This window comes from Athene cunicularia, assembly GCF_003259725.1.
Source record: "Athene cunicularia isolate RWA chromosome 27 unlocalized genomic scaffold, athCun1 chr27_part1, whole genome shotgun sequence".
Lineage (NCBI taxonomy): Eukaryota > Metazoa > Chordata > Aves > Strigiformes > Strigidae > Athene > Athene cunicularia.
Window position 1 is genome coordinate 4,418,877 of NW_020799138.1, and position 11,798 is coordinate 4,430,674.

Genomic DNA, 11,798 nt, shown 5'->3' on the forward strand with positions numbered 1-11,798 from the left:
CAGACAAGAGGTGCTGTTCAGGCTTTTCTGGCTGACCTCAGCAAGCAAAGCATCGATGGCACCAGGGGAAGGCAGGTTGCATCTCTGTGGCACATCCGGAGGGTCACGTTATCACTGTTGTCCATGCAAATGCATCCTCAGCTGCTAAACTTTGCCTACATAAAGAATATTTTCTGTTATCAGAAAGGAAAATCAAGCCCTAGAATAATTCTGGTGGAATCAGAGCTAGAAAAACATCACTGAGATGAAAGCCACCTCCGGTCAGGAGGGTTATCACAGGTTACGCACCCCTGCAAGCTAATATCAGATATAAACACGGTGTGAAATCAGAGCCGTGTAACATATATGCTGCCAGTGTCAAAGCAAATGAAAGTAAACATGACAGTGCAAACGTAATTAACATTTTGTATTCTAATTTTAACAGGGATTTATCTTACAATAAAATCCTGTAGATTCAAGAACATGCTTTTGAGCCACTTCCCTTTTTGCAGCTTATGTGAGTTGTGAAAGCTTCTTTCTAGTGTATTTTCTGGTCTGTTTGCATTCATAAACCTTTTTGTGCTAGAAAATGTTCCTGTTATTTTTAGAACAATGACTAAATTTCTCCTGCTAAAAGACTAACTTACCTAAAGAGATCAATGCGGATGGCTGGATGACCCACAACAGGATGAGAGATCAGAGCGTGGTTCTCCAAACGCAGCCATAATAGAAGCCATTTCTTGAACGTTTGTTGTATCCTGGAACAGAAATAGATTAAGCACATGTGCACTTCATTTCCTCTCCTTGACAGGTTGAAAAAAAAATAAAGAGAAAATGGTAGTTTCCTCCCTATTCTACCTTGGATTTGCATATTTCCTACAAATCAATACCACTTCTCTCCAGCTTCCTGTAGGACAGACCTGATTCATTTCTGTGATTTTCTTTTTCCCCAGAAACCTTGGTGGAAATCTCGTCACGCAGATCCAGAACGGCACTTTCCAGACATGGCATGGGATGCAGTTTTTACAGAAGCTCTAAGTGTAACAAGGTCTGAAGGTCAATCAGAGCGGGACCCTGCTGTGACAGCAGGGAAGAGCAGGTTTGCTCTCTCTGAAGCACTGGATCCTACTACGGATGTCGTCCAGGGTCCACCAAGAGTCTGCAGCCTGAAAGTCGCTTTCTCCTGGCCTGCCCACCTTCTCCATGGCTTCCTTGAACCAACACCGGGTTAAAACAGCGGCAGTGGGGGCCCAGGGGGATAGATAAGAAAGGAGAAGGGAGAAGAGGCAGGGTGATGAGGGATATGGGATGTGACCCACATCTCTAGCCAGAAATGTCACTTTGCATGTATTGCATTTAAAAGTAAAAGGTCTCAAAAACATCCACAAAAAGGAAACTTTGTTCTTTTGGCGTCTTGAGAAAACATGACTTAATCCATAATCGGTTCTATCAAGGAGCCCTCAGGGATAGGATCATCGTTTCCATCTGGGCCTGAACTAAGTGGGAAGCCAGGCAGGGCCTTTTGCCTACTGAGGGTTCATCTACATAAGGAAAGGCTGCAGCCTCCCCGCTCTCCTGAAAAGTGCAATACTTCACACGTGATGCACCAAATAAGGTGGCAGAATAAATTATGAACGACAATTCCTATAGGACTAGGCCACAGCTTTTCCTGACGGGATGCAGTAACAGAGTAAAAGTTTATGGACAGTGGAAATGTAAGAAAATATGGAAAGTAAGACTCCAATAACATCAAAGCCTTGGTGGAGGGAAGCAAAGAGGAGGTGTGAGGAGGAGGAAAGAAAGGGATGTTGTGCTTTCCAGAAGAAGCCCTTCTCCAGCTCTTGCTCTTTTAGCTGGAGATAATCAGGACCTGATGTATTTTGTGAATCAGCCCATCAGCATCTGTTCGTGCCTCTAGCCTTCATCCCAGGCCCTTCCTCACATGCCTAGCACTGAGCCAAATTTTTATCTTCAGGCTGAAATTTCCTATGTTTGTTCTCCACTTGAAAGGAAATTCTTTGCAGAGGTTTGAGTAAAAATTGTTCAGCCAAATCCACATCTGCCATCCATAAAACTTGGCTGGATCCTTACCTACCATAAACCTCTTTACACCACTTAGACAGTAGAGAGAAGCCTGGAAAGGGGGTTTCGGTGTAATTCCACATCAGATCCAACAGGCACAAATCTCTTTGGGCCTCTCTGATATTCAGAGTAGAAATGAAGCCTGGCAAAGAGGAAAAACTCCTTGATCACAGAAATACTTCACAATGATCTAGGGGAAATTTACTTTGATTTAGCTCTGTTTATACAGTCCAGGAACCACCGGGGTTTTTTACTCTACAGTGTTTTAACCATCTCCTGTTTCTACAGTGCCTGCTGCACAGAGCTGGTTGATATGGGCTCTCCAGACTTGTGGGTCCATGTATGTAAGAGGACGTGTGGACAGGCCATCCCCGTGTGCCCCTACCCACACAGCCCGTGTCCTTCCCATCACCAACTCAGAGCAGTATGTTGTTTTTTTCAGGATCCTAAGCCATAACCCACTGTCTGTTATTCTTCAAGCTGCCTTCAGTCAAATATCTGTAAGTATTGACTCATTTTTACCAGATTAATTCAGATCTTTGTCTCTCTCAAGTGCCCTGTTTTCAGGAAAGCAGAGATCCCGTAACAAATCTCGCTCTTCTCCCAGCCTTATTCTTCTAGAGGCACAAATAACCCCAGCACCAGCAGAACAAAGCAAGGGCCATGCAGTTCTGCTGTGTACTCAGCTGCAAAACACTGAAGAAGCTGATACACAAACTCCAAAAACTAGAGGCTGTCCAGGTCTCGGGCTGTGGAGTGGCCTGAAGGGTCTGGGAATGCCCCCACCCCTGCTTGAGCACTGAGAAGGTGGGATCCAGCAGCTCCCAGTCCCTGGGACACTCGTGCCAGCAGTCCAGGGCCTCCCCCGCTGCCTTGGCACAGCTCAGGGCAGGTGATGCTCGGTGCTGATCACGATTCAGCGCATCCTACATCTCCTGCTCCATCTGTGACTCCTCAGGGAGGAAGACGTCCAGGCTTTTTACAGAGATCCTGCTCACGGCCCTGCTGAGCTGCAGATACCCTTGGCTTGCTGCTCAGTGCATTTTCTCTCTTCACTGATACAAACTCTCCTTCCAAGGTCACACTGGAATCATCCTCTTGGGGGAGAAGTGTCTCACTTCAAGGACTGAAGCTGCACTCATGGGAGAGCAGGAGGAGGGATTTGAGCTGGGGGATCCTTTCTCTTTCCATCTGTCTCCCACGAGATCTGCAGGATCCCCTCCTGATTCAGACCCCATGGTTAGGAGCAGGTTAAAGCAGAAAGCCAATAGTGTTTTGAATCATTTCTGTTTGATTAAGCAGAAGTGGTTCCCTCTGTAAACACCATCACAATCATCAGGGACCAGGGCTTGTTCTCAGAGCAGAGTTCTGGTAATGCCACCTGAAAATTTAATGTGTTTTTTCAAACCCTTTTAGAGACCTGGGTGCAACACGAGTGACTCAGCAGACGTTGCTCATGCTCCTCCTGACAACAGTCCACTTGGAAACACTGTGAGTATGCAGGGAGTGGGTACCAGGCACCAGCGGATAGTAATTGCTGAAAAAACTTGGGAAACAAATCTGCCTACCTCTAAATCAGAATAACCCCAGTAAGCTTAAGGTTTGCTATTTACTTTGAGAACCTCCCAAACTCACCTGCTAAGAAACAGAATTTCACCTTTTAGATGACATGTTCCAGGTTTTTCAAAGGGAAGTTTTAAATCAAGCTGGGGTGTGTTTTTGTTTCAAATTGTATTTCAGAACTTAGTTCCATTTTCAGAGGTAAATCAACATTTTGATGCCAATGGAGCAGCCTATCTTCTACTCGAAACATCTCCTAGAAATTAGAAAATATTTGTCCATTGGGATTGGCGGTGAGGGAAGTTTTCCAGAGCTGTAGAAGAAATTGAAACAAAACCATGACGCGTTATCCATGTGTTACCTGGGTTGGACTCGGAAACATGGATTGAGATGCTGGGTTTTTCTCCAGTAACCTCTTACCTTTAGCAAACTGCCCTGTGACATGGCCTGCTGCCTCTGCCAGAAGCACACCACCGAAACCTCATGCAGGACCATCAAGTTCCAGTGCATGAACCTGTGCACCACCAGTGCTCCCCAGTGCAGTAGGCTTGCTGACGTCAATGTAGGCGTCAAATCTGCCCCGTTTCCTCTAGCTTTAGGAGATGCTGTAGCATGGCCCCATTTTGTGTGGGTTCTCAGGCAGTGTTGGCCACCCCAATGGCATCAGTCCAGCCTGGTGGCTCCTGGCCAGTCCCAGGGACACTAAATCTGGGCAGACTCTCTAGAGGAGCTTCATCTCTGCAAGCCTCTGAATCAGCCCAAAGGCCAGTGTAGGCAGCTTGGGTGAGACCTGGGAGGCCTCGAACTGTGCTCCCTGAGCCACGGGCACAAAAAGTTCCTCTTTGAGCACATGACTTGGAAAAAACAAGGGTTGAAAAGTTACTAGCGATTACACATATCTTCTGTGTCAAATACTATCTTGAGAAGAAATAGCTTGCTGGGCTAAACAAACACATGAGCTTCCAATCCACACAGCGCATGTAGCCAAGGAAATCATGTGTGCCCAGCACCCTTCCCAAGCGCTGGAAGGCACCGTCTGCTCATAAGCCCCCCAAATTTCCCCTGACAACCTCCTAAGCCTTTTCAGTGCCACCATACCTTGTCTAGTCACAGCTCAGTGGCGGGAGGAGTCCCAGACACAGCACAGACACGGCCAAAGGGCCCGGTAATGTTTGTGCTGCTCTGGCAAGGTGGCATGTGCTGAGCTGCACCTTACACCTGCCACCCACACTGGAAACCCAAGACCCATAACTGAGCATGGATGCCCCTAGGCCAGCTCTGCAGAAACCTCCCATCATCCACACTGTGTTGGAGTGGGTGTGGGATATACAGGCTCCAAAAATCACCTGGCTGACTCAGAAAATTGCCTGGTCTCTCTGCCACCCTCTCCCCCATGTGCAGGAGAGAGGGCAGTAACCCCAGTCTCCTTTGCAGGGCATTAGGTAAAAACCAAGCATCATTATTCTCTCGTTAGCCTGTGCAGCGTGAGCAATGCCCTGTTCTACTCAATCTTTGCACAGGGCAAATATCATCCTGTTCAAAGCAGAAACAAACTGAACTCCTGCAGATAGATACAGTAAGGTTTCCAAGGTCCCCCGGTAACTCATTTTTAAATTAGATGTGGACAAGTGAGCCTAATCTAGTCACAAGTCTAGGGAAAACAGGCTGCTAAGCCATTTAGTGCTGGATACTCAAAGGTATTTCAGTGTCCAATTTATCATTTTAACAGGAAGAAAAAGCCTAAATATTTTTGTAATCCGTAAATATTCTTGACCATGTCACCCTGCTCTGGCATTAAGCTATCTGCAGAGCAGGATTAGAGATAAGGTTGTGTTTGCAGCCTTGGTGTAGGGCTCCCGAAGACTTATCCTGGCTCTGCCGACTCAGCATGTGCCCTTTGCATGCCGGGGCGGGAGCTCTCTGGGGCTGTCTGCATTGTTCTGGGTCAAATCTTACACCTCCTCTAGGCCTGGGTGATGTGAGCTGCATCCATCAGCAGAGCAACAGCTCCCTGCTATCGGGGCTCACTCTGACTGCAGATCATTGCAGACAACAACCCAGAGGCATTTTAATGTGAAATATCCCAGGTTTTCCTGACCACGGGGAGAATGGCTAGCTGGGGTAACTGATCAGGGGCAGACACTCTGTCTTTGGTATTCTGCTTTCCAGGCTCACTCTGAGTTTAAACTTTTGCTTTATGGCAATTTTAGCAACTCAGCACTGGCTCGTATCGACAGCAGACTCTGACAGCAAACCCATTCCCCTGGGATGTTTCCCACAAATCCAAACAGAGACCTGGGAGACACCAGAAGAGGAACATCAATCTCTTCTGCCCTGATGAGAAAATCTGATTGATTTAACAAGACTTTTCCCATCTGTAACACATCCACCATTCAGTTCACACACTCCCTTGTCTTAAAGACAAGTGCCTGCTGCTCGGGGCAAACCTTTGACTCTGTATTTTGGCAGAAAGCTTCTTGTGACGTCAAGTCACTGATCTGCTGTCTTGGTGTTTTACAGCTCTCATAGATCCTCTGGCAAACACAGAAGGAGAAATAATGGAAGTGGTACAAACCAGAAAACGGAACACCAGCACAGTATCGAACCTCAAGCCCAAGGAGTCTTCGCTGAAGAAGAATGAAACCGTAACACTTGCGGTTGTCCTGAGCACGACCGGCACCAATGGTGATCTCAGTAGCCCAAATAATCACATTTCCAGAACAAATTCATATTCCTCTCAGCACCTACCCGAGCAGGAAGGCAAAACCAGTAAGAAGCTGATGCTGATGCTGCACAGCATTCATCACATGGGCTGGACCAGTGAAACTGATATGAGGAAACTCCATTTTCTAGCAATGATGCTAGCAGCCGAGCTCGAGAATAAGCTGCACAAGGCTGAAAGTGTCATGATTGTGAAAAACACCGTCTCACCCCTGCCAACGCCTGCCATGCAGAAGCACAAGGTGGAGAAGATCCCAGCAGTGGAGGGAGAGACAACCACGGGCTGGGTGCAAGAGCAGAATGACTTAGGTTTGAACCAGGCAGCAATAAACTCCTGGGAAACAGCTGACAGGATAAACCCCACTGACATCTCTGTCTTCAGACACAACAGAATACCCACACCTCCTTCAAAACATTCCCTTTCGCACTCCCCAGCAGAGGACCCTCATTTGTCTGGGTCTTTTAAGATTCCAAATTATTTCAGTGCTGTGGAACAGACCAAGCAAACTCATGGGGTGGAGGATGTGGAGGATGTAGAAGATGCAGAGGAAGCACCATCCCCAAGGCAGGACTATGTTTGGACTTACAGAAAGCACAAGCAGGGGGACAGCCCATATCTGAATAAAGGTAACCAGCTTTTCTACGAGATGTTTGGCAACATGAATCCAGAGGAAGAGCCCACACCAACAGAAAGTAAAGCAGAGCAGAGACTAAACACAAACCAGCATTTTTTCTATAAGGTGTTTGTTACCAACAGCCCCCCTGCTGCAAGCAGCCTGCTAGAAGGCACAGCTAAAGAAGAGGGTTCCTCTCTAGGCAGGCATTTACTGGCTGTCCCTCTAACCACAGAAACACACTGGAAGCAACAAAAGGAAGGATCCAGTTTTCTCAATAAATCAGGTAGCTCTGACAGCCCGGACAGTATGCGGGTTCAAGGAGAACTCTTTGAAACCAAGGTCCATCGTCACCTACACTTGCTGGTCCCAGATGAAGCCCTGAGGCTGTTCCTTGCCCACGTGGCACAAGCCCTGAGGAGGGACTGTCACCTGCCCAAGCTCCAGCTGGCCTGTGCAAAGATGTTCTCAAAGGTGGTGCTGCTCATAAAGCTGCTCAGCGAGAGGCAACCTGACCAGGGACCCTCTGCTCTCGTAGGCCAGTGTCTCCTGGAAGGGAATGTTTCTGGTGGCGTGGCCCAGGCCGGGAAGGCAGGCAGGAAAACCACAGGGAAGGTAGGAGTGATACTGGGAATTGCTGGGTGTGTCCTGGACATGGGGAGTGGGAGCAAGCCCCTCTCCCCTCCTGATTTCCTCTCCTTTTCTCCCAGTGGAAACCAGAGTACATCTCCGGTGACAGGCTCCTGTTAGCAATATCACTGCCTGTCATCATCATGATTAATTTCCTGGTAATTTGTCTCATCGAGGTAAGCTGGTAACTTGTTTGACAGACAGCTGTCAGTCAAGCCTTGTAGCTGGAGTGCACTGAGGCAGGGTGATATCTCCACACACAGTTTATGAGCCCCAAAGTACTGTTGTGAACACTCTTGGGTAGCACAGGAGATGTTTTTCCAACCTTGGAGCTTGTCATGGCAATCACAGAATCCCAGAATCCTCTGGGTTGGAAAAGCCCTTGAAGCTCCTCCAGCCCCACCATGACCCTCACCCTGACCGTTCCCAACTCCACCAGATCCCTCAGCACTGGGTCAGCCCGACTCTCCAACCCCTCCAGGGATGGGGACTCCCCCCCTGCCCTGGACAGCCCATTCCAACTCCCCACAACCCCTTCTGTACCGCCCTGCTCAGGGGAGGATTGTCCTGGCATCTGTCACAACCTGTCCGCAGCTCTGCTTCGCAGCTTTCCTAACAGCTCCCATCAGCGGGGCCGTGTCTCCCTCCCAACACAGCCCTTCCCTGAGTTTTATCACACAATCCCTAGTTCTACAGAGTCACCTCCAGGCTCTTCTCCTGACCCTGTTCTGCTCTCCTGCCCACATCGATTGCTTTCAGCCATGCAGCAATTCCCCTGCTACCTTCCCTCTTGCCAAAATCAAGTCCTTCTGCCAGGTGCCACAGCTCTGCATGGGTCAGGACAGTGCCAGAGACAGGCAGGGGAGAGGACCCAGCGTGCCCACAGAGTTTCAGCCTCCCTTTGGGGTCCTTCTCCTCAGAAAAAAAAAAAAAAGCTTTTCTTTCTTTAAAAGCCTACCTACATGTTTTAGGCTGGGGTTAAACAGGAGGGGAGTACCCTGCAAAGCACTGCACAGATAAGAAAGGCAGACATAAACATTGCTGAGATTAGGAGAGCTCTGGGAGTCCAGGTCATTCCGGAGGCAGGGAAGAGAGGGGAGTTGGGAAGGGAGGATGGGCTCGTTCTGAAAGTGTGGCTGCTGGCACAGGCTTGCACATGTATATAAAGGATTAGATTGGAGGAAGAACCTTTTGGCCTCCCTTGTGTTGCAGAGTACGACAAGAAAATCCTGATGTCATGAGTCTCTCTTTCTCTCCTTTCCACAGGTTTGCTACCAAAAACCTGCAGCTACTTCCCAACCCCAACGCAGCAGTAAATCACACCCGAGATGGTAACTACTCCCTGCGCCGCGCCACTGCTGCACCCTGAACAGTCTTTGAACAGCACCTCACCCCTGACCCCCCCCAGCCACGCGGGCGCCAGCTGCCGAAGGCTCACCAGTCTGTATTTAAAACACGTTGCTTTTTTAAGAGACCCAGAAAAGGGACCCCAAAGCACGGCTGTAAGCTCACAGCTCAACCAGCCACCCAGGCAGCCCTTTTCCACCCTGGATGTGGTGGATGTGTTGGCCCTGGGCTCCCGCCTGGTCCCACATCCCTCCCCGCTCTGGTTGGCCCCAAAACTCTTCTCTAGTGGCAGCTCTGCCCGTTTTCCCTGCCCCGCTGCCCAGAGAGGCTGCTGCAGAGCTCACCCCTGGCCTCTCCAGACGCCTTTCACATCCAGGCTCAACCAGGACTCCTTCCCAGCTACATCAGCCAGCACGTCCCGTCCTTCTGGGGCGCCTCATCTTCCCTGGGCTCAGCTGAAATGTCACCCCGGACAGGTGGAGGCCCTGGCACCTGCCTCAGCCCTCCCTGGCCAAACCTCCCTGCTTCTGGACGGGAAAGGTGAATTCTGGGGTGATAAAACACAAAAGCCTTTTTTCTCCCCCTTAACCCCCAAATCCAGACGTTTTGCAGTGCTGTAAATGCCGTTTGCCCAAATCCTACAGTAGCCGCTTCCCCAGCAGGGCAGGGCGCAGGCCACCTCCCTGCCAATCACCGCCACTTCTCGTCCTTTTCCTTTTTTTGTCAGGTTCTTTCAAAAACTCCTGCGGCGGGGATGGAGCAAGAACAGTCACAACGTTAGAGAGCAGGTAAGGGCAGGGAGGACACGCCATGCCTCCCCTCTGCCCCTTGCTCCTCCGGCTGCTCCTCACCCTCTCCAAACCTCCCCCAGCACTTTCCAGGGCTCGCCAGCTCGGATCCGAACAGACCCAAGCCGCGGTGGCTTAGAGACCAATTCCAGCGCCTCGACGCCCAGCGAGAGAAACCCATCGCTGAGCTGTACGACGGGCAGGTCTCGGACGGGGAGATTTTCAGCACGGCCGAGCTAAAGTCAGCAGGATGGTGACGGTGCCCACGCTCCGTTCTCAGCTCTTGTTCTGATGTAGCAGCTGCTGAGGCTTTCCTTGGCTGTTATTTCCTTAATTGTTATTTCCTCGGATATTATTTCCTTGCATTTTATTTCCTTGGATGTTTCCTTGGCTGTTTCCTTGGCTGTTATTTCCTTGGTTATTTTCTTGGTTATTATTTCCTTGAGTTTTATTTCCTTGGCTGTTTCCTGGGTTGTTATTTCCTTGTTGTTATTCCCTTGGCTCTTTCCTTGGATATTCTTTCCTCGCCGTCACCCCCCCAGGTGCCCGCAGCGCCCCAGAGAACCTGCGGCAGTGGGGAGCTGCAGTGCCCCCGAGCCCTGGAGCACCCCGAGACCCACGGTCCCCCCCGGCGAGGGAGGATGCTCCGGGCTGCCGCATGCTCGGGGCACCCCAAACCTCATCCCAGGGGGGTGGGAACAGGGGGGCTACGGGGGACGGGGGCGGCTCTGCCCTTCGGGAGCGAGCGGGGGGCTGCCCAGGGCGTGGGGCACACGTACGGGCACACATCTGGGCACACATATGTATGCACATGTATACACACATACGGGCACACATCTGGGCACACGTATGTATGTACACAGGCACACACATCTGGTCACACGTATGCACACACGTATGCACACATGTATACACATATGCACACACATATACACAGGTGCACACACACGTGTGCACACACACGTGGCAGACGTGCACACCCACAGGCAGGCACACCCCTCCATGTGCACACACAGGTGTTACACACATGTACTGGCAGGCAGGCACACGCATGCACACGTGTGCAAGCACCCACCCTGACAGGCGGGTGCCGCTGGAGTGCCCTGCGCCCCCCGGGTTCTGTAAAGCTGGTGTTTGTTCACCGGCAGGGAAGGAACTGCTGGAAAACCCAAACTCGGTGTTTTTTCACCCAGAGCGTCCTGCGAGGGATGGGAGCGTGGAGGCGTGTCCAGGCTGTGCACACACGTGTTGTGGCAGCGGGGGGCCGTGACCCGGCGGTGGGGGTCCTGCCCCCCCCCCCCACCTCAGGAGTACCCACCTGTGAGGGTGTCCGTGTGTATATGTGTCCGTGTGTACATGTGTGAGCACGTGTGTACATGTGTGAACACGTGTCCGTGTCAGTGTGTACGTGTGTACATGTGTGTCCATGTGTACATGTCTATATATGTGCCCATGTGTACATGTGTGTCCACGTGTGTCCGTGTGTGTCCGTGTGTACATGTGTGTGTCCATGTGTCCGTGTGTACACGTGTGTCCGTGTGTACATGTGTGTACACATGTGTCCGTGTGTGTGTCCGTGTGTACATGTTTTCGTGTGTACGTGTGTACACGTGTCCGTGTGTGTCCGTGTGTACATGTTTTCTTGTGTGCATGTGTGTACATGTATGTACGCGTGTGTCCGTGTATACACGTGTGTACATGCGTGAACACGTGTGTACGTGTGAACACGTGTGTCCGTGTGTACATGTTTTCGTGTGTACATGTGTGAACACGTGTGTCCGTGTGTACACGTGTGTACATGTGTGAACACGTGTGTCCGTGTGTACATGTTTTCGTGTGTACATGTGTGAACACGTGTGTACATGTGTGAACACGTGTGTCCGTGTGTGCCCAGCCGTGTGCCCGCCCAGCGCACGTGCCCGCCCGTACCCGTGAGCGTGTGGCCCGGCCCCTTGGACCCGCCCCCTGCGCGCTGACGTCACGAGGGGGCGGGGCCTGCGCGCTCCCGGCAAGGCCGGTACTTCCGGGTTCCCCGGGCGGAGGCGCGGAGCCGGTGAGCGGGGGGCGGGGGGCGGGC

At 50.8% G+C, this 11,798-nt stretch overlaps 2 protein-coding genes across 4 annotated transcripts in view; both read left to right on the forward strand.

The window, feature by feature from the left end:
• Positions 1-2,324: 2,324 nt before the first annotated feature.
• Positions 2,325-10,172, forward strand: LOC113489168 (leucine-rich repeat-containing protein 37A2-like). The gene is made up of 8 exons (XM_026864710.1): positions 2,325-2,561; positions 3,478-3,552; positions 4,048-4,163; positions 6,142-7,571; positions 7,667-7,762; positions 8,853-8,917; positions 9,661-9,721; positions 9,815-10,172. Exons 2-8 carry the CDS (start codon positions 3,518-3,520, stop codon positions 9,959-9,961), a joined length of 1,950 nt encoding a protein of 649 aa, XP_026720511.1. The 5' UTR covers positions 2,325-2,561; positions 3,478-3,517; the 3' UTR covers positions 9,962-10,172.
• Positions 10,173-11,689: 1,517 nt separating this feature from the next.
• PLEKHM1 (pleckstrin homology and RUN domain containing M1) overlaps positions 11,690-11,798 on the forward strand; it is a 21,011-nt gene continuing 20,902 nt past the window's right edge. For 2 of the 3 annotated variants that reach the window (XM_026864764.1, XM_026864763.1), the window contains exon 1: positions 11,690-11,774. The gene's annotated coding sequence lies outside the window, so the exon portion shown is untranslated. The remainder of the gene's footprint in view (positions 11,775-11,798) is intronic. The other variant, XM_026864765.1, reaches the window with a different exon arrangement.